This window comes from Aquarana catesbeiana, linkage group LG09 (genome assembly GCF_042186555.1).
Source record: "Aquarana catesbeiana isolate 2022-GZ linkage group LG09, ASM4218655v1, whole genome shotgun sequence".
NCBI lineage: Eukaryota > Metazoa > Chordata > Amphibia > Anura > Ranidae > Aquarana > Aquarana catesbeiana.
The window spans coordinates 307,256,503-307,283,729 of NC_133332.1; the positions used below are offsets into that span (position 1 = coordinate 307,256,503).

Sequence of the window (27,227 nt, forward strand, 5' to 3'; positions counted from 1 at the left end):
TGCTCCTAACAATGATGGTTGGTGAGAGAAATTTCCCGTTACATTGAGGTTTAGTGGAGATGGGCCCCCTTACAATGGTGACCAGTGGGGATGGGCCCCCTTATGTTGGTGGCCAGTGAAGAAAGATACTCTACATAATGTAAGGGTGTCTTTCTCCAATGATCACCCATATAAGAGGACCTTTCTCCACTGATGGATAATGTAAGGAGCCACTTCTGCACTGACTGCCAGTGTAAGGGTGTCTTTTTCCACTGATCACCCATGTAAGCCAGTGAAGAAATGGCTTCTAACATTGGTGCACTGATGGACAATGAAGAAGGGCCAGCTTACATTGGTGGCCAGTGCAGATGGGGTCCCCTTACATTGATGATCGTTGGAAAAGTGGTTGTAAGTGGAGAAGGGACCCCTTACATTGGTGGTCAGTGGAGCAGGGCCAGCTTACATTGGGTAGGCAACCTCTGGAGGGACTCTAGGGGAGGAACCATGGAATGTAAAATATAAGTGGATTAAACTTCAGATTTAAATATTATATCTGATTACAAGATAATGGGAGAGATCTGGATGTTTATCAGAATGCAGATTCTCACTACTAATTGTACTATGAAAAATGTACCGTATGTTTCCCATAAACAGGGCAAGGGGATATTCCAGGGCAATACATTTTCTGGTCCAGATGTCTTCTTTTTTTTTTTCCTTAAACATAAGCATTACCATACCGAGAGGGTGCTGATCTCGGCTATTTTTAGTTTCAGCGATGAGCATATGTTTGAGAAAATATGACTGCACTGACAGATGTTGCCGTTTTTTTTTTCTTTTTTTTTTTTTTATATGGAGAATCCCAATCTGTGCATGAGAAATAAAATTGTGAAAATATGACAGTTTAAAGTAAGTTTAAACCCTAAATGGCGTTTATTTTGCCATGTGCACTGTGTATCGTAAACAGTTGCCGCTTGGTTTTAATGCAATATTCATTTTCACCTTTTGTCCTTGTTTGTCGCATATCAGTGCCAATCTCCTGCAGGCATTTTGCAGCCACTCTGTCTACATGCACTGCATAGGACCCATATCTCCCCCTTCAGGGCCCCACTCCCCCCACGTGTATTTGCATTTAGGTTTTTTTTTTATATTTACCTTTTCCAGATGCCTTACATTTGTAGTCGTCGGAGAAGTGGGCAGTAGAGCTGGATCCTCTTACGGGGGTGGTCAGTGAATAAGTGTCCCTTTACATTGGTGGTGAATGTAGAAGGCTCCCCTTACATTTGTGATCAATGTAGAAGTGTCCCCTTACATTGGTGATCAGTGGATAAATGTCCCTTTACATTGGTGGTGAATGTAGAAGTGTCCCCTTATATTGGTGGTCAGTGGAGACATATCCTCTTACATTAATGATCAGTGCAGAAGTGCCCCCTCACATCGGTGGGTAGTGTAGAAGTGCCCCCTCACATCGGTGGGTAGTGTAGAAGTGCCCCCTTACATTTGTGACCAGTGTAGAAGTGCCCCGTTACATTGGTGACCAGCGTAGAAGCACCCCGTTACATTGGTGACCAGCGTAGAAGCGCCCCCTTACATTGGTGACCACTGTAGAAGCGCCCCCTTACATTGGTGACCAGTGTAGAAGTGTCCCTTTACATTGGTGGTTAGTGGAGAATAAATACATAATAATCAATAAAATGATTAGTTCTACAACTCAAAACATGATCACTAGGGTTGTAAAGAGTTAAAATGGGGTGTACATAACCCCCACCCCTTACATTGGTGGTCAGTGGACACTGAAGGTCAATGGAAAAGTGCCCCTTTGCTCTGGTGGCCAGTGAAGAAGTGTATCCCCTCACATTGGTTATCAGTGGAGAAGCACCCCCTATACTGGTGGCCAGTGGAGATATGTCCCCTTATGTTGGTGGTCAGTGAAGATGCGGCCCCTTGTATTGGTGGTCAGTAGAAAAGTGTCCCCTTACATTGATAATCAGTGGAGACCAGTCCCCTTGCATTGGTATAAAATGTAAAAGTGTCCCCCCGTACATTGGTGAACAGTGCAGAAGGGCACTCTTATATTGGTGATCAGTGGAGAAGTACCCTTACATTGATAATCAGTGGAGATGGGTCCCCTTATATGGGTGGTCCGTAAAGAAGTGACCTGTTACATTGGTGGTCAGTGGAAATGGATCCTCTTACATTGGTCATCAGTGGAGACAGGTCGCTTTTATAGATTGGTGGTGAGTGCAGAAATGGCCCTTCACATTGGGTGTCAATGGAAAAAGGACCCCTTACATTAATGGTCAGTGGAGGCAGGAGATCCATTGGCCACAGTTCTCACCTAAAAGAACACCTAGAAACTTCTGGAGTAACCTTTCGAGGCATGCTTTAAAAGATTTGATTTACACAGCAGCAGTGAAGGTCACTGGAGACATGGCCCCTAATATTGGAGGTCAGCAGAGATGTGGCCCCTTTTATTGGTGGTCATTGGAAAGTACCCACCTACATTGGTAGCCAGTGAAAATGGATCCATTTACATTGGTCATCAGTAGAGACAGGTCCCTTTAATATATTGGTGGCCAGTGGAGAAATAGCCCTTCACATTCCTTGTCAGTGGAGAAGGGACCCCTTACATTAATGATCAATGTAGGCAGGAGATCAATTGACCACTGTTCTCACCTAAAAGAACCCTTCCGAGCATGCTTTAGAAGCTTTGATTTACACAGCAGCAGCTGTTGCAATTCAGAACAATTCCCAGCTGGAATTCACTGGCAATAGCAGCAGAGGAAAGAAAAAAAGGACATAGGGAGTATGCCCTATGTCCTCTGAGGAAAATTTTAGGGCATACACTGCACGTCTGAAGTCCTCAACTGGTCAAAGTAGGTGTAAACCTGATTACTAAAATCTTTTATACGCTTTAATACATTCAAGGTTTTTTCGAGAAGTGGAACTTCACAGCTCCCCAGGGGTTTATTTGGATCATAAACCTCTTTTAACTGGTTAGCTGGGATATCCTGCAATTTAATACCCACCCTCCCTGCAAAGTCCCATTGTGATCTGCCGCACAAAGGATCTTGTGCCGCCATCTTGCTTCTGAGGTCATTGGGGGCCCGGCTCTCTCGTCTAGGTTTGGATGCTCCTCCATCCACACAGTGTGAGCCAGTGCCACCTGGGATATCTCCCTAGGTATTAACGGAGGGAGGGGGTGGGATGGACTAAGACTATAGAAAAAAAAAAAGAGGTTTAAAAAATAATTCACCGTTTGTAAGATAAGGTGGGTGGAGGATTTCTATATTGTAATTAAATATTTTGGGGTTAAGGTCATGTGACTGACAGGGACCATTGTCCTCCTAGGATCTACTGCTAGCAATGGAAATCCTTGGTGATGTAGAGAGAGGCACGAGCATGGTGACTTGCATGAATAGAATACACGAAATGCAAGGTGTTGTGGTCATGCACTTACTACTATGTCCTCAGTCTTCTGAGTTGGTGGACGTTGGATGTCATTAAATCTGGAAGACTGGGAACCTCTTGTGGCAAAAAGAGAGGTACTGCAAGGGACAACACCATAGAGCAGGTGCTTTGATGATGGACTTACAGTATGAATACAATGCAAGGTGCCATAGTCATGCATTTACAGTATGTTCTTCAGTCTTCCAAATTTAATGACATCCAATGTCATCAACCCAGAAGACCGAGGACATACTGTAAGTGCATGACCATGGCACCTTGCATTGTATTAATACTGTAAATTAATCACCACAGCACCTGCTCTATGGAGTTGTCCCTTGCAGTACCTATCTTTTGCCACAAGAGGTTCTCAGTCTTCCAGATTTAATGACACCCAATGTCATTCAACCCAGAAGACTGAGAACTCTTGTGGCAAAAGAGAGGTACTGCAGGGGACAACGCCATAGAGCAGGTGCTGCGGTTATGCACTTACACTATGAATATAATACAAGAAATGTAAGGTGCTTTGGTCATGCACTTACAGTCAGGGCCGCTGATAGGAGGGGGGACCACCAGTCCTCTTGTAGTGGGCCCACACAGGGAGGGGGATTAGTGATGGACGGCAATTGCAGAACTCTTTGTCTCTCCCCCTCTCCCTGCTGCCAGCTTTTATCTGCTGAGAAAGAGACAGTCATCCCTCACTCATCCACCTCCCTGTGCAGACCCCCGCCCAGCCTGGCTCTAATGTCTTGAGTTTGTTATCTCTGTAAGGGCTTATGTACACAGAGCAGATGAAAACCTTTTTCACTGGAAACTTGACAGCTGGAATTGAAATGTCAGTGAAAAACATCCATTTTACATACTGAGTTTATGCGAGTTTAGCAGCAGTTTTTAAAGATAATCTCAGGAGTCCCTCCCAAATTATTCCCCCAATGCATGAAAAACAAGTAAATTATTAACTATTTCAGCCATTCTGTGAGAGAAGAGAGAGCAGTGTGCTTGTAGATAGCGGTCTTAATTTTGTGTTTTCACTATGGATCCCATCACGGGCGTGTGTGAGGAAATGCGCCTGATGTTACCGAGGCTCTAAAGACATAGGAAATTTTCTGAGAGGACCAAAGTTCTGGGTTGAATGACGTTGGGTGTCATTAAATCTGGAAGACTGAGGACCTCTTGTGGCAAGAGAGAGATACTGCAAGGTAACAACGCTATAGAGCAGGCGCTGCGGTGATGCACTTGCAGTATAAATACTGTAAGTGTATGACCATGCTACGTTGCATTGTATTTATACTGCAAGTGCATCACCGCAGCACCTGCTCTATAGCGTTGTTCCCTTGCAGTATATCTCTCTTTCCACAAGAGGTCCTCAGTCTTCCAGATTTAATGACACCCACCATCATTCAACCCAGAACTGAGGACATACTGTAAGTGCATGACTATGGCACCTTGCATTCCTTGTATTGCATTCATACTTTATGTGCATCACCACAGCACCTGCTCTATGGTGGTGTCCCCTGCAGTACCTCTCTTCTGCCACAAAAGATCCTCAAACTTCCAAATTTAATGACACCCACCGTCATTCAACCCAGAACTGAGGACATACTGTAAGTGCATGACTATGACACCTTGAATTCCTTGTATTGTATTCACATACTTTATGTGCATCACCACAGCACCTGCTCTATGGTGGTGTCCCCTGCAGTACCTCTCAAGAGATCCTCAATCCTCCAAATTTAAGGACATCCAACATCCACCAACCAAGAAGACTGAGGACATATTGGAAGTGCATGATCACGGCACCTTGCATTCATACTATAAGTGCATCACCGCAGCACCTGCTCTATGGCGTTGTTCCCTGGAGTACCTCTCTTTTGCCACAAGAGGTCCTCAGTCACCATTCAACCCAGAAGACTGAGGATATACTGTAAGTGCATGACCATGCTACGTTGCATTGTATGTCCTCAGTCTTCTGGGTTGAATGATTTCAGGTGTCATTCAATTCGGAAGACCGAGGACCTCTTGTGGCAAAAGAGAGGTACTCCAGGCTACAATGTCATAGAGCAGGTGCTGCGGTGATGCACTTACAGTATGAATGCAAGGTGCCGTGATCATGCACTTCCAATATGTCCTCAGTCTTCTGGGTTGGTGGATGTTGAGTGTCATTAAATTTGGAAGATTGAGGATCTCTTGTGGCAGAAGAGAGGTACTGCAGGGGGGCAGCACCATAGAGCAGGTGTTGTGGTGATGCACATAAAGTATGAATAAAATACAAGGAATGCAAAGTGCCATATTCATGCACTTACAGTATGTCCTCAGTCTTCTGGCTGTCATTAAATTTGGAATACTGTGGCAGAAGAGAGGTAATGCAAGGGAAAACGCCATAGAGCAGTTGCTACGGTGATGCACTTACAGTATGAATGCAAGGTGCCGTGATCATGCACTTCCAATATGTCCTCAGTCTTCTGGGTTGGTGGATGTTGGGTGTCGTTAAATTTGGAAGATTGAGGATCTCTTGTGGCAGAAGAGACGGTACTGCAGGGGACACCACCATAGAGCAGGTGCTGTGGTGATGCATGTACAGTATGAATACAATACAAGGAATGCAAGGTGCCATAGTCATGCACTTACAGTATGTCCTCAGTCTTCTGGGTTGAATGACATTGGGTGTCATTAAATTTGGAAGACTGAGGACCTCTTGTGGCAAAATTGAGGGACAACACCATAGAGCAGGTGATGCACTTATATGAAAACAAAACAAGGAATGCAAGGTGCTGTGGTCCTGCACTTACAGTATGTCTTCGGGTCTTCTGGGTTGAATCAAATTGGGTGTCACTGTAAGACTGAGGACATCTTGTGGCAGAAATTAGGTACTGCGAAGAACGCCGCCATAGAGGAGGTGCTTTTCTATTTTCGAAACCTCCCAGATATAAAAAAAAAAAAAAAAATGATCTGGGAGTTGGGCTTCAATGCACATGGGCATACATATATTAAAAAAAAATCTTTTTTTTTTTCACATACATTTTAAATCTAAAGTACCTAGCCTTACATGATGCCTCTATGCCTTTTTTTTTTTTTACCTGAATAACAAAAAGCTTTTTGCTGTCTTGCCCGTAATCCGGAGCACACAGGGAATGTCTAAATCGGTTAGAACAACTTTTAATGGCCCTGTGTAATTCCAGCACCTCCCCCCCCCCGTGGACCCCCGGGCCCCCGGCCCCCCACTCTACGTGGTCAGTCGGTTCCTGACAACACGGATTACAATGATGCTGTCGACTCGGCTTAAAAAAATCTCGCGCACAGTCTGTTTAACATGCAGCGCGCCATCCTCAAACATTCATTTTTAATCAGGTACATAGCACTTCAGGCTCTCAAAGCGTGAAAAAACCCCACTCCTCGCTGCAGAGGTGTTCATAATGTTTAAATTCCAGTACAGAAGAAATCTGTTTTGCTGAGTTCATAAAAAAAAAAAAAATTACAAGGAAAAAAAAAATGCCTGCTGGAGGTGGACGTATTACCCAGAATCCTTTGCAAAAGGCAGCGCCCGGGTTAATGCATTTTTAACACTGTTTTGCATTAGTATAGATGAGGAGCAGAGAGGCGCCGGTAGTAAAGGGGTTTACCGCTTTCTGGATTATGTAAATGGCAGTTTAGAGAAACGCTCTTAGCGGTAACCATTAACCAGTTTGCTCGGGGCAAAGAGCGAGATCAAAGGCAAACCCGCCTGGTAATGTATGCCAAAAATAGACCCCCCCTATGTGTTACTAGGTCACCCACGATTCTATGGAAGAAGGTTCGCTCATTAGTGTATACATTCATAGGTGAAGTTTGTTTTCCAACCTTTCAGTGAATACAGAAATCAAATCCTTAACCACTTGCCTACCGGGCACTTTCACCCCCCTTCCTGCCCAGGCCAATTTTCAAGCTACACTGTACCCAAATTACATTTTAATCATTTTTTTTTCAGACAAATATGAGTTTTCTTTTGGTGGTATTTAATCACCACTGGGGGGGGGGTTATTTTTTGCTAAATGAAAAAAAGACCGAAATGTTAGAAAAAAAAAAAAAAATTTCATAGTTTGTTTTAACATTTTGCAAACAGGTAATTTTTCTCCTTCACTGATGTGCGCTGATGAGGCTGCACTGATGGACACTAATGAAGCGGCACTGATGAGGCACTAATGAGGAGGCACTGATGAAGCACCATTGATGGGCACGGATAGGTGGCACTGATGGGCCCTAATGAGGCGGCACTGATAGGTGGCACTGATGAGGAGGCACTAATGAAGTAGCATTGATGGGCGCTGATAGGCGGCACTAAAGAGGTGGCACTAATGAAGCAGCATTGATGGGCACTGATAGGCGGCACTAATAAAGCAGCATTGATGGGCACTATGAGGCGGCACTGATGAGGCAGCATTGATGGGCACTGATAGGTGGCACTGAGGCAGCACTGATAGGTGGCACTGATGAGGCAGCATTGATGGGCACTGATAGGCGGCACTGAGGCAGCACTGATAGGTGGCACTAATGAGGCGGCATTGATGAGGAGGCAGTAATGAAGCAGCATTGATGGGCACTGATAGGCGGCACTAATGAAGCAGCATTGATGGGCACTGATAGGCAGCACTAATGAAGCAGCATTGATGGGCACTGAGGCAGCACTGATAGGCACTAATGAGGCGGCATTGATGAGGAGGCACTAATGAAGCAGCATTGATGGGCACTGATAGGCAGCACTAATGAAGCGGCATTAATGGGCACTGATAGGCAGCACTAATGAAGCGGCATTAATGGGCAATGATAGGCGGCACTAATGAGGTGGCACTGATGAGGAGACACTAATGAAGCAGCATTGATGGGCACTGATAGGCGGCACTGATGAAGCAGCACTGATGGGCACTAACGAGTCGGAACTGATAGGTGGCACTGATAGGGAGGCACTAATGATGCAGCATTAATGGGCACTGATTGGCAGCACTGGTGGACACTGTTGGGACTGCACTGATAATCAGTGCCCTAATTATCAGTGCCAATGTCCCTTTAACACAAGCTGGTTCTCGGCTCTCTTCTTCTCTCCGAAAGAAAGGCAGATAACCGGCTTGTGTTTACATCCTATAATCAGCTGCCATTGGCTGACAGCTGATCACATGGTAAAGGGCCGCTGTGATTGGCCCTTTAACCCAATCTGTGATCAGCTGAGTCCGTAGGACTCGGCGATCACAGAGCACGTGGGCAGCGTGATCACAGGAGGACGTCCATGTATGCCCTCCCCGCAAATTAAGCCCCCGCTGTAGCAGTCTTTCAGCTTCGCGGGGTAGGAAGTGGTTAACCGGTTCCGGACTGGCACACGGCGATGTACATCGGCAGAATGGCATGGCTGGGCAAATGGGCGTACCCGTACGTCCCTTTAAATTTGCCGCCGTGCCATTGCGTGCGTGCCGCTACCGGACGGGAGCTCCATGTCTCGGGTCATGGGTCCTGCGGACTCAATCGCCGCCGGGATACCCGCGATCACCTCACGGAGAGGAAGAATGGGGAGATGTTGATGTAAACAAGCATCTCCCCGTTCTGCCAAGTGACAGTGCCACTGATCTCTGCTCCCAGTGACGTGTCACATGTAGCCATGCCCCTCCCACAGTTAGAATCACTCCCCAGGACATACTTAACCCCTCCCCGCCCCCTAGTGGTTAACCCCTTCACTGCCAGTGTCATTTACACAGGAATCAATGCATTTGTATAGCACTGATCGCTGTATAAATGCCAATGGTCCCAAAAATGTGTCATAAAATGTCCGATGTGTCCGCCATAATGTCGCAGTCACGATAAAAATCGCTGATCGCCGCCATTACTAGTAAAAAAAAAAAATTATCAATAAAAATGCCATAAAACTATCCCCTATTTTGTAGACGCTATAACTTTTGCACAAACCAATCAATAAACGCTCATTGCGATTTTTTTTTTTACCAAAAATATGTAGAAGAATACGTATCGGCCTAAACTGAGGGAAAAAAAATGTTTTTTTTAAATATTTTTTGGGGATTTTTATTATAGCAAAAAGTAAAAAATAATGCGTTTTTTTCAAAATTGTCGCAATTTTTTTATTTATGGTGCAAAAAATAAAAACCACAGAGGTGATCAAATACCACCAAAAAAAAGCTCTATTTGTGGGGAAAAAAGGACGTCAATTTTGTTTGGGTACAGTATCGCACGACCGCGCAATTGTTAGTTAAAGCGACGCAGTGCCGAATCGCAAAAAGTGCTCTGGTCAGGAAGGGGGTAAATTCTTCCGGGGCTGAAGTGGTTAAAGTGGAACCAGGGACAAAATTTGATTTTTTTTTTTTTTTTTTAATAAAATGCTTTTAGTCTGTTAGCAGCAATATTTGTCGTCCCAACATAAAACTTTTTCTTACTGGTTGATCCTGCCAGTAGACACCTTATTTTTCCTCTTTCCTCTTTCTGTAACAGTCCAAGCTGTCTGGCAAAAATGACAGTTTTAGGAGTTGGGACAAACCATATGCCGGGGGGTGATTACAACTGTCAGTTTATTTCTATATGGCCTAACCCTCATGCTGCCAGAACTGTCTTTGTGGGGTTTTTGCACATGTTTAAAATATTATTTTAGCCCTGAAGATTGCAGAAACCCCCCCAAAATATTAGATATTTTTTTGAAAGCAGATACCCTAGGGCAGTGAGGGCAAACCTCAACACCCCAGATGTTTTGAAACTACATTTCCCATGATGCTCAACTACATTGCAGAGTGCATGAGCATCATGGGAAATGTAGTTCCAAAACATCGGGGGTGCCAAGGTTCGACATCATTGCCCTAGAGAATAAAATAGCGGTGGCTCCAATTCCTTTTTCCACATCCTTCATAAACTCTGGAGCCTCTCACCCTGTGTAGGATGGGAAACCTAGGTGACATGTAGACACTTTCCACAATGTCTTTAATATATTATATAATACAGCAGGTAAAATAAGTATTGAACACGTCACAATTTTTCTAGGTAATTATAATTCTAAAGGTGATATTGACATTTTCACCATATGTCGGTAACATCCCATACAATCCATACATAAAAAGACACCAAAACAAGTAAGTTCAGAAATGAAGTTCTGTGTAATAAAATGGAATGACACCAGGGAAAAATTATTGAACAGATGAAGAAAGGGAGGTGCAAAAAGGCATGGAAAGCCAAGACACCAGCTGAAATCTATCAGTAATTAGAAAGCAATCCTTGCCCCTTGTCAGTGCAGATTGATATCAGCTGGTTCAGTCTCAACTGCTGGTCTATAAAAAGGTGTCTCGTTACCAAGGTGTCACACAAGAAACATATCATGACCTTCGCAACCCTATTGCTGCAAAACATACTAATGGCATTGGTTACAGAAGGATTTCCAAACCTCTGAATGTTCCAGTGAGCACTGTTGGGGCCACAATCCAGAAGTGGAAAGAATTCAATTTCACCATAAACCGGCCACGACCAGGTGCTCCTTGCAAGATTTCTGACAGAGGAGTGAAAAGAATTATCAGAAGAGTTGTCCAAGAGCCAAACACCATTTGTGGAGAGCTTCAGAAAGACCTGGAATTAGCAGGTACAATTGTTTCAATAAGTAATGCATTAAACCGCCATGGCCTGTATGGCTGCTCACCACGCAAGATTCCATTGCTGAAGAAAAAGCATGTTGAAGGTCGTTTAAAGTTTGCTGCAAAGGCCTGTGAAATACCAGGAGAATATAGTCTGGTCAGATGAGACCAACATTGAACTCTTTGGATGCCATAATACACACCATGTTTGGAGGTCACATGGCACATCACCCCAAGAACACCCCCCATACCAACAGTGAGGTTTGGAGGTGGGAACATCATGGTGTGGGGTTGTTTTTCAGCATACGGTACTGGCAAACTTCATGTCAATGAAGGAAGGATGAATGGAAAATTGTACCAAGACATTCTTGATAAAAATCTGCTGCCATCTACCAGGATGATGAAGATGAAACGAGGGAGGACATTTCAGCGAGACAATGATCCCAAACACAAAGCCAAGGAAACTCTCCATTGGTTTCCAAAAAATGAAGCTCCAGGAATGGCCCAGCCAATCACATGACTTGAATCCAATAGAAATTCTATGGAAAGAACTAAAGATCAGAGTCCATAGAAGAGGCCCACGGGACCTTCAAGATTTGAAGACCGTTTGTGTGGAAGAACGGACCAAAATCACACCTGAGCAACGCATGGGACTAGTTTCTCCATACAGGAGGCGTCTTGAAGCTGTCATTACCAACAAAGGATTTTGTATCAAGTATTAAATACATTTCAGTTATCGTGTTCAATACTTTTTCCCTGTGTCATTCCATTTTATTACACAGAACTTCATTTCTGAACTTCTTTGTTTTGGTGTCTTTGTATGTATGGATTGCATGGGTTGTTACCGACATGCGGTGAGAATTTTATGTCAGTAGCACCTTCAGAAATATATTTACCTAGAAAAATGGTGAAATGTTCAATACTTATTGTACCCGCTGTATATTTTCTATATTTTTTTTTTTTCATGGGAGTTCTACATAAAGTCTTCTCATCCACCACCAGCCCCCTTCACAATGCAGCTCTGCAGCCATAAATCACTTCTAATACAATTAGCCATCAATAGATCACTGTTTACATTGCCTGCTACTGAGCTCACCTAGGGATTGCTGTATGTCTGGATCAGTAGCTCTGGAAATAAGGGCTCAATTGGTTTAAAAAAAAAAAAAAGCCCTGCTTTATGAAGGCTGGCTGCTGTTTCCATAAAGAATGAATGATAGCGCATGTAAAATGCATGTTAAACTGAGAAATTCTCTCGTATTCCCACCCATATTAAAATGCACAAAGGCGCATCAAAAATGTACTGCACGGTGCTGAAAAATGCATGATAAAAATCAATGTGTGTACAGCCCAGTGCCAAGTTTAATATACAGACCGATGTTTTATGTGTGCTCAGATGATCACTACAAACTTTGGTGTTGTAGCAGGCACTTTTCCTTTCTGACGTCCTCCCACCAGACCCCATACAGAGGATGTCAGTCGCTGCTGCTGTGTCCTACGTGGTGCACAAAACTTCCACGGAGCCAGTTTCATGTTAGGTCTGATGCACTCGGACATTTATCAGCTCCTGTGTACTGAAGAGTAAAATCCACAATGCTTTCCCGCGGGGCTTTTTTTTTTTTTTTCAGCGGGGGGGGGGGGGGGGGGCGCAGTTCCAGCACTGAATGTATATAATGGCAAAGGGGTGCTGGGGTGTGCTGGACAGAGGGAAGCAGGAAAGCGATAGATCACCTCCAGGAACAATAGATCACCCAGCATTAATAGACTATTGCTGCGGGTTGCTGGGGGATCTATTGTTGCTGGGAAGGGTCTATTGCTTCAGGGGATCTATTTTGCTGCTTTTCTTGTTTTTCTTAACAAATTACTTATTACCACAAAATGATATTTGGTTCTGTAGTCTCTAAAAGGGGCAGTACTGGGAGGTGGAACCAAGGGATGTTTCTCAGGGGTGGGGCGGAGACAGGAAGTACTGTGTTTATTGAAGTATAGCGCACACTTTTTCACCCTGAAAATTGGAAAACTATTGCAAATAGTGTGTGCGTGTTATACGCCGATACTTCAATTTTAGCTGCCTCGGAAGCGACAGGGAGGGGGGCGGGACGAGCGCCATCAGATTACATACAGTGAGAATCTCCTGTGTACATGGCGACCTCTGTAATAGGAAGTACCTTCTCCTGTGCTGCCATTGGACCACTGTTCTGTCTATCATAGGAGATTCTCACTGTATGTAATCTGTCGGCACTCATCCCGCCCCCCTCCCTGTCCCCTCTAGGCTGCAGATGGTCATCGATCAGGCTGCATTGAGGACAATGGTGGGGCTTCTGCATTGAGGACAATGGTGGGGCTGCTGCATTGAGGACAATGGTGGGGCTGCTGCATTGAGGACAATGGTGGGGCTGCTGCATTGAGGACAATGGTGGGGCTGCTGCATTGAGGACAATGGTGGGGCTGCTGCATTGAGGACAATGGTGGGGCTGCTGCATTGAGGGCAATGGTGAGGCTGCTGCATTGAGGACAATGGTGGGGCTGCTGCATTGAGGGCAATGGTGAGGCTGCTGCATTGACGGAAATGGTGAGGCTGCAGCTGGGCATTGATCAGGCTGCATTGATGGCAATGGTGAGGCTGCAGATGGGCACTGACCCTTATTTTGCTTCAAAGTTCCTTATTTCAAATGTAAGTTTTTTTCCTAAAACTTCCCTCTTAAAATGCATCTATTTTTGTGTGGCAGTCTATTGTTGCTGGTGGGGGGGGGAACTATTGTTTTTGGTTGGGCTTATGTTGCCGGGCGGTCAATAGTTGCTTGAAGGGATCTACTGTTGAGGGAGTGGTCTATCGTTGCTGTTGCTGGCGAGTCTATTGATGCTGGGAAATCTGTTGTTGCTACCGGGGGTCTATTGTTGTTGGGGTCAATTGTTTCTGGGAAGGGTCTATTGCTTCAAGGGATCTATTTTGCTGCTTTTCCTGTTCTTATTAACAAATTCAATGCAAACTACTTATTACCACAAAATGATATTTGGTTCTGTAGTCTCTAAAAGAGGCAGTACTGGGAGGTGGAACCAAGGGATGTTTCTCAGGGGCGGGCCGAAGAGAGGCAGTAACTCTGAAGGGGCAGGGGGTGTGCTGGAGAGTCTATTGATCTCTGCTGGGGATCTATTGTTGCATGGCAGAGGTCTATTATTGTTGCTGGGAAGGATCTATTGTTGCAGGGAATCTATTTTGCTGCTTTTCTTGCTATTATTAACAAATTCCATACAAATGACTTATTACCACAAAATGATATTTGGTTCTGTAGTCTCTAAAAGGGGCAGTACTGAGAGGTGGGTAGGGGGTGGAACCAAGGGATGTTGTTCAGAGGTGGGGTGGGGGGGTGGAGTCCCTGGACCTATTCTCTGAGGAAAAAAAGCCCTGCTTTCCTCTGGGGCCGCATACATCCAGCTGCTATATGTGGCTGTACCTATGTAAATGCTGACCACATCTGCGTTGGCATTTACCCACACAATCCCGCACCCAGGGATCCACAAGTGCTGTGTACAGGCTCCAATACAAGTGAATACGCGGTGTACGCAGCACCAGTGGCTCCCTGGGTGTAGGGAAGAGCAGGGAATTTAATGCCGAGGACACAGGCGCTGATCGATGCCCACGTGCATGAGGTCTAAATAAGAAAAAGCCCGCCCCCTCCCTGTGCACACAGAATCCCGGGACTCAGGAAATCTCCAGCAGCAGTTGGTATGTTGAATAGTGCCCGTGCAGTGTGATCCGGGCTGCAACACACATCTAACAGCATCTTGTTTCATCTAAATGAGAAAAAAAGTTATCTGCTGAGCCCCCCAATCTCCCCCCTCCTCTCTAGGCAATCTGAAGTTCTGAACGCCGGCATTCTCCTGCAGCGGGCAATGTACATGTTGTTGCTTTGCTCTCTCTGTGTCACTGTAGTGTTGTTGTTAATTAAGTGGAACTTATTTTGTTGCATTCCTTACTGTATTAGATTGTGGTCTTATCAAAGAAACCTCAGCAGGCTTGTAATGGATGTGCCAGGCTGTGTATCGTAATAATGGAGACTGGTGCATCCACTGCCAACCAGCCGTGACTCTGGTGGGTGTGAGGCGGGACACTGGTGGGCACTTCAGGGTTTAAGGGGGCACGCTGCTAGGAGCTCCCGGTTGTAAAGGGGGCACTCTACTGGGCGCTCTTGGGTGTAAAGGGGCCACTCTACTGGGCGCTCCCGGGTTTAAGCTGTGCACTCTACTTGGCTCTCCTAGGTGTAAGGTGTGCACTCTGCTAGAGTTTCCTGGTGCAAAGGGGGCACTCTGCTGGGCGCTGTTGTAAAGGGGGCACTCTGCACATCTTACATCCGGGAGCATCCAGCAGAGTGCCCCGCTTTACAAGTGACAGCGCCCAGAAGAGTGCCCCATTTACACCTGGGAATGCCCAGCAGAGTTCCCACTTTACACCCGAAAGCGCTTTTGGGTGTAAAGGGGGCACTCTGCTGGGCACTCCCAGGTGTAAAGGAGGCACTCTGCTGGGCACTACCAGGTGTAAAGTGGGCACTCTACTGGGTGCATGCTGGTGTAAAGGGGGAACTCTGCTGGGTGCTCCCAGGTGTAAGGGGTGCACTCTGCAAAAAAACACTAAAGTAACCTCAAGGTCCCCTATGTCTTCATAAATGTAATCTGGGAGTCCCTAGTCAATGTACATGAAAAAACGAAAAATATTTGAATAGTTATGGACACAACCAGATGCGGGAACCGTCCCCTAATTTATATGTGTGTGTGTGTGCAATATATACTGTATATATATATCAGCCAAAACATTAAATCATTTCACTTTATTGTATACAAAACATACACATGTTAAATTGAGTATAAAACAACCTCCACCTTGCCCAGGCAATGAATGCCCTATGGATGCTTTAGTAACTACTAAGAGGTGCATTCTGCTGGGTGCTCCATGGTGTAAAGAGGGCACTCTGATGGGTGTCCCAGGCATAAAGTGTCTCCTTTATGTAAGAGGGGACTGTGGTGGGCATTCATGGATGTAAGGGGCGGGGGGGGGTCTCCGATGTGTAGGTGGAGATCTATTTGTTAATTTACATTATAAAATGTTTTAGGCCCGTGAATATTTGTACTGAAAAGTTTGGAGACCCCTGTGTTAGATGATAATATGTGCGGTATTATCCACGTATACAGGGTAGTAATGGGAATGGAAAGGAAGCTTAGACTAGTGTCTTATGGACTCCAGACAAATATAACGATCAACATCTAGTTTACCGTCTTCTACTGTTCACATTTTAGGTATATCTGTGCAAACTAGCTTAGATGAGTACGATGTCTGCTAAATATCAATCACTATTGCTGTGGGCAATGCTACAATGATGAGTTGGTTCCCACCAGCCAGAGCACAGCAGGATGGGGAAAAAAAAAAGACGCTTAAATAGGAATGTAAACTCCTGAACTCTCTGTTACTTACTACTGACCTCTGAGCCACTTCTGAGCTTATCGCCCCCCCCTCCCCGGTATGAAGCCAAGCATAGCACCTCCTCCCTACCCCCTGTGCCAGCCCTTAGTACGCGCGTGCCCCTCCGCAGAACAGTGTTTCCTCTATAGCTGCCTGTGACAAGCAAAGCTGCAGGGTAGACACAGAAAGGGACAACGTTTAACCCCTTCAGGCTGCTGGGTTGAGCCGAGTCCTGGAATGTGTTATGGCCCTGGGCTCTAGGATTCAGCCTGGATTGTCAGGACAGCGGGCAGGGGCATTGCTGGGTCTACAAAAGATCTGGGGCTAGAGCCCATAGCAGCAAAGTAAAGAAAGTCATGTGCTTGGGCGGGCATACGCATGTATAGAATATACGTGTGTGTGTGTATATATATATATAAAATATTGTTACATATCTGAGTACGGATCCCCCCCCTTACATCAGGGTTCCCAGAGAGCCACCCCTTGTCTGCAGCAATTATAATTAAAACAAAAAACTTCTGCTCAGTTGGGGGCCAGGGGAAGCAACAGGACTGTTTGACCCCTCAGCTCAAGTGCTTAACGCTTGTGGTGATCCAGACAGGACTGGGCTCTGGGCTCCATCTGCTCAGCTGATGGCCCGGGGGAGGAACGTGACTAGTTAATGTTCTCAGGCACAAGTGTTTATCTATATTCAGCAGTTTTGACAATTTAATCATTGTCCCCACGTCAACTTCTATGCCAATCTGCCAGGCAATGTAATTGTCGGGAACCGCAGCACAAGGAATTCTCCGCCTGAGCGCGAAAATCATCAAATAGTCCCGGCGGAGTAATCCTTGTGCTGCGGTCCCCAACAATTACATCGTCCGGCAGATTGGCATAGAAGTGGACGTCAGGACAATGAATAAATTGTTGAAACTGCTGAATATAGATACGAACTTGTGCCTGAGAACATTAACTAATCATGTTCCTCCCCCCCCGACCACCAGCTGAGCAGATGGAGCCCAGAGCCAACTCTAGGTAGGAGACTCAGGGCTATGGGCCCCAGTAACCACCCCCTAGCGACGCCACTGACAGTGGGTATAAAAAAGAACCCACCCTTTAAAATAATCACATTCTGTTGCTTTGAATTCTGGAATGGAGACAGACATAGGTTTTTGTTTTATCCAGCTGTATTTACAAGTGCAACGTAAAACATCCAAGTGAAAGATATAACACAAACATGTCAGGAAATAATTCAAAAACAGGATCGCCGAGTTGGAAAATGGATCACCCCCTTGTGTCAGTAATATGTTGAACCACCTTTTGCTTTATTTCCAGCCTTTAGTCCGTTGGGATTTGTCTCTACTAACTTTGCACATCTAGACTTTGCAATATTTGCCCGCTCTTCTTTGCGGAACTGCTCAAGTTCAGTTACATTTGATGATGACCGTTTGTGGACTGCAGTCTTCAAGTCAATCCACAGATTTTCAATGGGGTTTAAGTCTGGGCTCTAGGCCATGCAAGGACTTTCACCTTTTTTTCCTTCAACGACTCTCTACTCATTGTTGCTGTGTGCTTTAGGTCATTGTCATGTTGGAAGGCAAATCTTCTTCCCATTGACAGCTTTCTGGCAGCAGATTTTCCTCAAGAATTTGATGTTTTTTTTGCCCCATCCATTTTTCCTTTTAGCCTGACAAGTGCTCCAGTCCCTGCTGCAGAGAAACACCCCCATAATAGGATATTACCACCTCCCCCCCATAACAGGATATTACCACCTCCATGCTTTACTTGTAGGAATGGTGTTATTTGGATGGTGAGCTGCTTGGCTTTCCACCAGACATATTGTTTGGTGTTGAGGCCAAATCATTCAATTTTAGTCTCATCTGACCAGAACACCTTTTTCTCAGAATCTTCAAGTTGCGTTTAAGGTGGTCAGATGAGACTAAAATTTAATTATTTGGCCTCAACACCAAACGATATGTCTGGCGGAAATCCAATACAGCTCATCATCCATATAACACCATTCCTACAGTAAAGCATGGAAGTGGTACTATCCTGTTATGTGGGTGTTTCTCTGCTGCAGGGACTGGAGCACTTGTCAGGATAGAAGAAAAAATAAATGGGGCAAAATACCATCACATTCTTGAGGAAAATCTGCTGCCCTCTGCCAGAAATATTTCAATGGGAAGGAGGTTTACCTTCCAGCATGACAATGACCCAAAGCACACGGGTAAAAGGTGAATGTCCTTGCATGGCCTAGTCAGAGCCCAGACTTAAACCCCATTGAAAATCTGTAGAATGACTTGAAGAATGCAGTCCACAAACGGTGACCATCAAATTTAACCGATCATGGGCGGTTCTCCAAAGAAGAGCGGGCAAATATTGCAAAGTCTAGATGTGCAAAATTAGTAGAGACAAATCCCAGCAGACTAAAGAGGCTGGAATTAAAGCAAAAGGTGGTTTAACAAAATACTGACACAAGGGGGTGATCCTTTTTCCAACTCAGTGATTCTGTTTTTGAATTTTTATTTTTTTATTTTTTTTCTGACATGTTGGTGTTATATCTTTTACTTGTACATAGGATGGACTTGTGTCTTGTTTCAACCTCACCTACTATGTAACTATAATGCCGCGTACACACGGTCGGACTTTTCGTCTACAAAAGGCCGACGGACTAAAGCGGGCTGACAATCCGATCGTGTGTGGGCTTCCCCGGACTTTCAGCGGACTTTTCCAGCCGCAAATCTGACGGACTTTAGATTTGAAACATGCTTCAAATCTTTACGTCGTAACTACGCCGGACCCAGAAATCCGCTCGTCTGTGTGCTAGTCCGACGGACAAAAACCCACGCTAGGGCAGCTATTGGCTACTGGCTATCAACTTCCTTATTTTAGTCCGGTGTACGTCATCACATACGAATCCGTCGGACTTTTGTGTGATTGCATGTAGGCAAGTCCGTTTGTTAGAAAGTCTGCCGCAAGTCCGCCAAAAGTCCGTCGAAAGTCTGTTGGACGGGCTGTCGGACTTTTGTAGCCGAAAGGTCTGACCGTGTGTACGCGGCATTAGTTGCAGCTGGATAAAAACAAAAACTGTGTCTGTCTTAATTTTTAGGCTTGTTGCAAAGCAACAAAATGTGATTGTGAATGTGATTGATTTATTTTTCTTTACCCACTGTAATTCAAATCTTGGGCTGGTCCCATGCAATCCAGGGCAGTTGGGAGGTATGTGTACAGGGTGATTAGACCGGGCACACCCTGTGCACATGCCCATGCCTCCATAATATCTACAGTATGAAGGAAGTCATGAATGTCACCTAGACCACACTTCAGTCATGCCTGCCTTTGTTCGTCCCCATCACACGGTGGGTAGAGAGATTAGTAGTTTACAAAACAAAGAACATGTCCTTTGTGCTTTTGCTTCAGGTCACCAAAAGCCACTGCATCCAAGAAATGAACGCTGCAATAGAATTTTTTCTAATTGTTTCGTTTAGTTACCTTTTAATACCTGATGGGACACCTACATCTAATTTTACTTCTTGTTTTTCCAGGTATGCAGTAGGAATTGCTTACAAGTCAGCACCAAAGAATGAATGGATTGGAAAGAACACCTCATCCTGGGTATTCACCCGATGTAATAACAATTTCCTCGTTCGGCACAACAACAAGGAAGTTCTAGTGGACGTCCATCCCCAGCTGAAAAGGTTGGGCGTCCTTCTAGACTATGACAATAATACCTTTTCCTTCTACGATCCTGCTAACTCCCTTCACCTGCACACTTACGAAATCCCATTCATACTGCCCGTATGTCCTACTTTTACCATATGGAACAAGTCTCTATTGCTCCTCTCAGGGCTCCCTGCTCCGGATTTCATGGACACTTTTCTTCCTCTACAACAAGAGTGTATCTGCAGACCTCAAGAATCACCATATGTATCTGGACTCAAACCGTGCCAGTGAACACTACTGCTGTCTTCTGTGTTATATATTTTTATTAGGGAATAGGACATATTATTGCCTGCTTTGAAAGGTCAGTCAAAGGAAAAAAAAAGACTCAAAAGAATCTTTGCAGTTCCTGACCTGGTTCCTGTACTTCACCCAACATTTGACGTTCAGGAAGATCAATAGCTTAGCTAGCTTTATTCAATTAATAGCTTTTTTTAAATGTATTTTTTCTTAAAATTATGTTCTGCTGTTGTAAAAGACATATTTTCATTTGTTTGAAAGACTATGTAAGCATCCCCCTATAACTTAAGGGCGTATTGTACACTTGGACATTATTTAGAAGGAAGATGAAAGTTTATATATACACCGGGGGTCTCCAAACTTTCATTCAAAGAAAGGGACAATTTACTGTCCTTCAGGCTTTAGGAGGGCCAGACTGTGGCCATCGGGAGTAAAAAGTGCCCGATCATTAGTTTTAATGGGAGAAAAAGTGCCCCATTGTATCAGTGAAAGAATAGTACCCTTTTGATGGTGTCAGTAGGGGGAATGGTGCCTCATCATTGGTGTCAGTTGGTGAAATAGTGCCCCAGAGGCCAGATTAAAACAAACAAATGGCCACATCCAGCCCCCGAGCCGCAGTTTGGAGACCACTGATATACACCATATGGACAAACTTTTTGGGGACACCTGACCGTCGCACTTTGTGGACAGTGCATTTCAAAACCATGAGCATGAATATTAAGTTGCCCCCCTTAATTTCTTTAACAGCCTCCACTCTTATAGAAAGCCTTTCCACAAGATTTTGGAGTGTGCTCATTAAGCCAAAAGAGCATTTTAGAGATCAGGTACTGATGTTGGATGGGAAGACCTAACTCAAATTTGGCGTTCCTATTTATTCCATAGGCATTTTTTTGCAGGATTTTGGAGGGTGTCTGTGGCCATATGTGAGGTCAGGTATTGAATAAAAAAGACCTTGGTTGTCATTGGCGTTCCAATTCTACCCAAAGTTATTTAGTGGGGTTGAGGTCAGGGCACTGGAAGTTTCTCCAACAATGTCCTTATGGAGTTGGGCACAGGGGTGCAGTCATACTGAAATAGAAAAGGGCCTTCAGCAAACTGTAACCACAAGGTTGGAAGCACACAAGTGGCTAAAAAGTCTTTGTATGTTGTAGTATTACCAGTACCCTTCACTGGAAACACCTAAACCCAACTATTTGGATGGATGTCAACATACTTTTGGCCATATAGTAGGTGTGATGGTCAGGAGCTCTCAAACCTTTGGTGATATAATGTATCTCATCAGTTCAGAAAGTGGTAAGTGGGAATTATTTTAGTGCCCCCCATATCATATCAGTGAGCTTTTGTTCTATTACAATTGTATTGGGAAAAGCATATGGTTAAATCTATGGGTAGGTACAGTGAAGATCAGAAAGGGCTGGAATTACACAACACGACTCACTTGCTCAAGACCCATCAGTGGAAGATTGGCTAAGTTATTCATTCCTTTTCCACCTCCACATAATGGCTTGTACAAAAAGAGATTCTTACAATCTCAACGTCACAAAATTAGAATAAGGAAATGCTACATTCTTTATTCATCAAGACATAATGTATTATAAAGAACCTCTGCCACTGCAGAAAACACTCGAGTATTGAGCAATTTAGCGTGACAAACTACTGCTAGGGCATCAGGAAGAGCTCACTTTTTACATTTGCAAGCCATTAGAGCTGTAGCTGCTGCAGATTCAGAAAAAAATTATGTCTAAAATGTAAGGAACCCTTTCTGTTCAGTCGGGCTGTGCAGTGGCAATCACAACTCTTCAAAGTTGTTGTATTGGGCTGTGTAAATGTCAAATGTACAGACAGGTACCAATGCCTTGTTAGGGCACATGGCCTCCTTTTCAGACATTAAGGATAGAAAAATTAAATTAATAATCACCGCTGCTAGTATTCAATAGACATGCAGATTGAGGTTACTTTATTCCAGAAAGATGTTGTATTGTCTATGGAGTATCAGTTCCACCTAAAAGCTTGAATGGTGTGACTATAGGTTGGTACTTCAGTCAGGTTTTTTTTTGCTGCCTTTGACATTGTCACCATGAGGACAGAAGGTGATGGGAAATCCCTAAACATTTGGAGTTGCCACCAGAGTAGGGATAGAGGGGAAACCTTTCAATGAGAACACCAGACCAACTGTAAAGAGGGGATTTGCCTAACCTTGAACAGATATCCTCTAGGGTCTACAGGGCAGGGAGTGTTGGCATATCTTCCCAGTGGCACATCAATGGAAAATTAAAAAAAAAAAAAGAAGGGTTTTGGCCAATATGAACACAAATCCATCCAGCACCTTCATCTTACACACCTTTGTAGAGGGTGCACAGCCAACGGCGATACTGTTAAAATCCAACATAACAGAAATGACCAGCACACCAAAAGTTCAGACCCCAGATCTTTACTGAGATCTTGGAAGATTTTATTGGAAAGACAACATAGCTCGTATAAGCAGTAAATGTAAAACCAAGTGGTTGTCTTTCCAACCGAGATCTTAGTAAAGATTTGAGATCTGTAACTTTTGGTGTGCTGATCATTTCTGTTACATTGGATTTGTGTTAATTTTGGCTAAAACCCATCTTTTTTCATCTGCTCTACGAGCAGTTTTAACCATTCTCTACTCAATCCAAAATGTAAAAAGAATAATAATAATTGGATTCAGAAATATGTCAATCCTCAATTCCAAAAATGTAAACAAAATGCAGCAAAGGGTTTATTAAAATGAAACTTGTCCAGCTGGGAGCTTGACATTGTTGGTCCAGTAGTTAGCATTTTGTAGAAATAGCTATATCCATTAACTTAAAGCGGTATTAAATTTAATAACAAATATGTAAAATATTGCAACTTATTAGTGCTTAAATGCAGGGCTCGATCTAGCCTGATTTTGGGGGGTGCAGGGAAAAAATGTCAGGGGTGCAGAGGATGGGAGGTCAGCAGAGCAGTGTACAGGGGTCAGCAGGGTGGAGAATGGGAGGTCAGCAGAGGAGTGTACAAGAATCTGTAAGGCAGTGTACAGAGGTAAACAGAGCCATGGGTAGGGGTCAACTTAGCCGAGGACAGGGGCCACCGCTGGCCTGGGAGAGGACAGGGGTCACCCTGGCAGGGCACTGGGCATAGCATGGTACAAAGCCTGAGCACAAGCAGCAAGATCCCCTCCTCCACACACACTGTAGCTGGAATCTGATCCCCTTACACACAGCTACAATCTGCACAGTGTGTAGATGGCTACTGTGTTGCAGTTCTGATCTGTAAAATTCCCTGGTCAGAAAAGAAGCTCAGCTGCAGTAACCAGCTACACACTGTGCAGATCGTGGCAGTGTAAGGGAATTGGATTTCAGCTAAAGTATGGGGAGGAGGAGATCTTAGTGTCTGTGGAAGACAGCCAGTACAGTGTCAGGAGTGACTGGAGGCTTGACTGCAGCAAATCCCAGCACTACCATTGATTCAAAAATTCTCAAATGTGGTGGCTGCATTAATTTACTTTTTTTAGGCTTTTTTCCTCTGTTTGCACCTGGCATCCCTGCCAGCAACACACTTCCTGTCTTGGAGTGTCTCCACGTTGGATGGAGAAGTGACAAGGGACACCCTTGGACAGCAGCATTGTCAATCTGTGGAGAGGGTAGTATTAGATGGACATGACTAGCAATTTGAAGCTGAACTCTAGCTAACACTTTATAATCAGTTACAACAAACAGTTTTTGTTCCTTTTGCGGATAAAGATTTTACATGAATTAATAAAACCTTACTAAATTGTAAACACCCCTGTCAGTGTTAAATGGTTTGTCTAAGCCCTCTAACTGCCATTTTTTTTTCTGTTAAAAAAATAGCAGGTTTACTAGCAGGATCAACAGGTAAAAATAAAGGGTAAAAAAAAAATCTTACCAATAGAAAACAAATGCAATCACCACATCTATGAATTGGTATGCTGCATTATAATAAATGTTTGATACTGCTTTAAGGTCGATCACGCCAAGACACAATGTTATTGGGCAGATTGAAAATGTAAATCTGATTCCATCTCAGAGATAAGCAAATAGGAAGGCAGCGCCAGATAAACTATATGTATAAACATTTGTGGACATCTGGCCACCATATATGTCTATGAGTTTGTTGGACATCCCATTCCAAAACCATGGCCGTCAATATGAAATTGAACCACCTTTGAAGCTTATAACAGCCCCATTCTTCTGGGAAGACTTCCCACAAGATTTTGGGTTCTTTCTGTGGGAATTTGTGTCCACTCAAGCAAAAGAGCATTTGCGAGGTCAGGTATTGATGTTGGATCAGAAGACCTGGCTTGCAATTAGCATTCCAATTCATCCTAAAGGGGAGTTCAGTAGGGTTGAGGTCAGGGCTTCGTGCAGGACACTCAGGTTCCTCCACACCAAACTAGTCAAACCTTGCTTTTATTCAGCTGGCTTTACGCACAGGGGCACAGTTATGCCCCGTACACACGGTCGGATTTTCCGATGGAAAATGTCCGATCGGAGCGTGTTGTCGGAAATTCCGACCGTGTGTGGGCTTCATCGGACATTTTCCATCGGATTTTCCGACACACAAAGTTGGAGAGCAGGAGATAAAATTTTCCGACAACAAAATCCGTTGTCGGAAATTCCGATCGTGTGTACACAAATCCGACGGACAAAGTGCCACGCATGCTCAGAATAAATAAAGAGATGAAAGCTATTGGCCACTGCCCCGTTTATAGTCCCGACGTACGTGTTTTACGTCACCGCGTTTAGAACGATCGGATTTTCCGACAACTTTGTGCGACCGTGTGTAGACAAAACAAGTTTGAGCCAACATCCGTCTGAAAAAATCCTAGGATTTTGTTGTCGGAATGTCCGAACAAAGTCCGACCGTGTGTACGCCCTATTATGCTGAAACAGAAAAGGGCCTTCACCACACTGTTGGAAGAGTACAATTGCGCCTGAAATGTCGTTGTATGCTGTAGCATTAATGAGGCCCTTCACTGGAAACACCTAAACTCCATCATTTAGAGCAGTGGTCATCAACCCTGTCCTCAGGGCCCACTAACAGGCCAGGTTTGCAAGATAACCGAAATACATCACAGGTGATATCATTTGCTGCTCAGTGATTGCAGTATTCTAGTCTGCATCTCCCCAAGGTAATACATAAAACCTGGCCTGTTAGTGGGCCCTGAGGACAGGGTTGATGACCACTGATTTAGAGGAGTGTCTACTGTACGTACTTTTGGCCATATATATATAGTGGGTGTGATGGTCAAGTGTCCAAAGACTTTTTAGCCATACGGGGTATACAAAAAAATTGCCCAGCAATGTAGGAACTAGTCAATGGTTTAATTTATTATGTAGAGTTTATTGCCAAGACCTAGTTGGTTGCCCTGGTCTACTCTTTTACTCTGCTTTCTTCACTTTTCATATCTCATAGCCTTTGTATGGAAGGATACAATATCTACACAAAGCTTTTATCACTTCTTTGTGTTTAAAAATATTGTTTGGTAATGCCATACCCTTTCCAATGATAGGAGAGGCTGGATACATTTTACTCTTCCAAAAAAAAAAAATAATTGATTAACTTATTTAACTGAAAAAATAACTTTGTAGTTCTCCGCTATTTTCATATTAATGAAGTTACATTTATGTTGTGATTACAACTCACCGTTTCATTCTTATATACCAATATTAATATATATATATATATGTATAATATAAAATTGTTGTATAATATATTTATTCAGAAAGCTATATAAAATGTTAAATATAATTTTGCCCTTATCAATGTACAAGGGGGGGGGGGGGGGCGGCTCTTTTTATTTGAAAAAGAAAGAGATGATGGTCATTTCTATAAATAAAATTTGTTCAAAGCGACATTTGTTTGTCAGGCGTTGATGGTGTCAGAAGATTGTTTTCATTTATATGTAGACACAAAAAATTCTTCCCCAAGTTTTGGCCTGCACACTATCCTTACACAACCTCCTTACTTTACCAGACACTTAAAGCATACATGGGGTTTGCTTTAATCGCCCGTTTCCCACTTCTCCTTTACTGCTAACACCACTCCAATCACCCACCAGTTGAAAATACCTGGTACTTTTGGGTATGGAGGAGCACGCAACCCACTCCTCTTCCTCTCATGTGACAGCACAGGTGCTTGGTGATTGGCCCAGCCAGGGACATAACTATGAATCATGGAGCCCCATAGCAAAATCTTGATGGGGCTCCTTGGCTAACTCTCTATGTAGTAAATGCTTCTTACCGCACAGAGTTGGATCTGTGACTAGACATGATCCTGAGGTCTGGCTTGAGCCCTTCAACAGTGAGGGAAATAAGTACTTGATCCCCTGCTGATTTTGTTTTTTTTTCCCACTGACAAAGAAATGATCAGTCTATAATTTTAATTTTATTGGTCGGGTTAGTTTAAAAGTGAAAGACAGAATAATAACAAAAAGAGCTGTCCAAGGATGTCAGGGACAAGATTGTAGACCTACACAAGGCTGGAATGGGCTACAAGACCATCGCCAAGCAGCTTGGTGAGAGGGTGGCAACAGTTGGTGCGATTATTCGCAAATGGAAGAAACACAAAATAACTGGCAATCTCCCTCGGTCAGGGGCTCCATGCATGGTCTCACCTCGTGGAGTTTCAATGATCATGAGGACGGTGAGGAATCAGCCCAGAACTACACGGGAGAATCTTGTCAATGATCTCAAGGCAGCTGGGACCATAGTCACCAAGAAAACAATTGGTAACACACTATGCTGTGAAGGAATTAAATCCTGAAGCTCCCATAAAGGTCCCCCTGATCAAGAAAG

General features: G+C 44.1%; 1 protein-coding gene across 3 annotated transcripts in view; it reads left to right on the forward strand.

Moving 5' to 3' along the window:
• Positions 1-26,276, forward strand: part of MID2 (midline 2) — a 300,307-nt gene extending 274,031 nt beyond the window's left edge. For 2 of the 3 annotated variants that reach the window (XM_073600578.1, XM_073600577.1), the window contains one exon: positions 19,989-26,276. In XM_073600578.1, coding sequence (XP_073456679.1) covers positions 19,989-20,397 — 409 coding nt within the window. In that variant the 3' untranslated portion in view covers positions 20,398-26,276. The remainder of the gene's footprint in view (positions 1-19,988) is intronic. The other variant, XM_073600579.1, reaches the window with a different exon arrangement.
• The last annotated feature ends 951 nt before the right edge of the window (positions 26,277-27,227 follow it).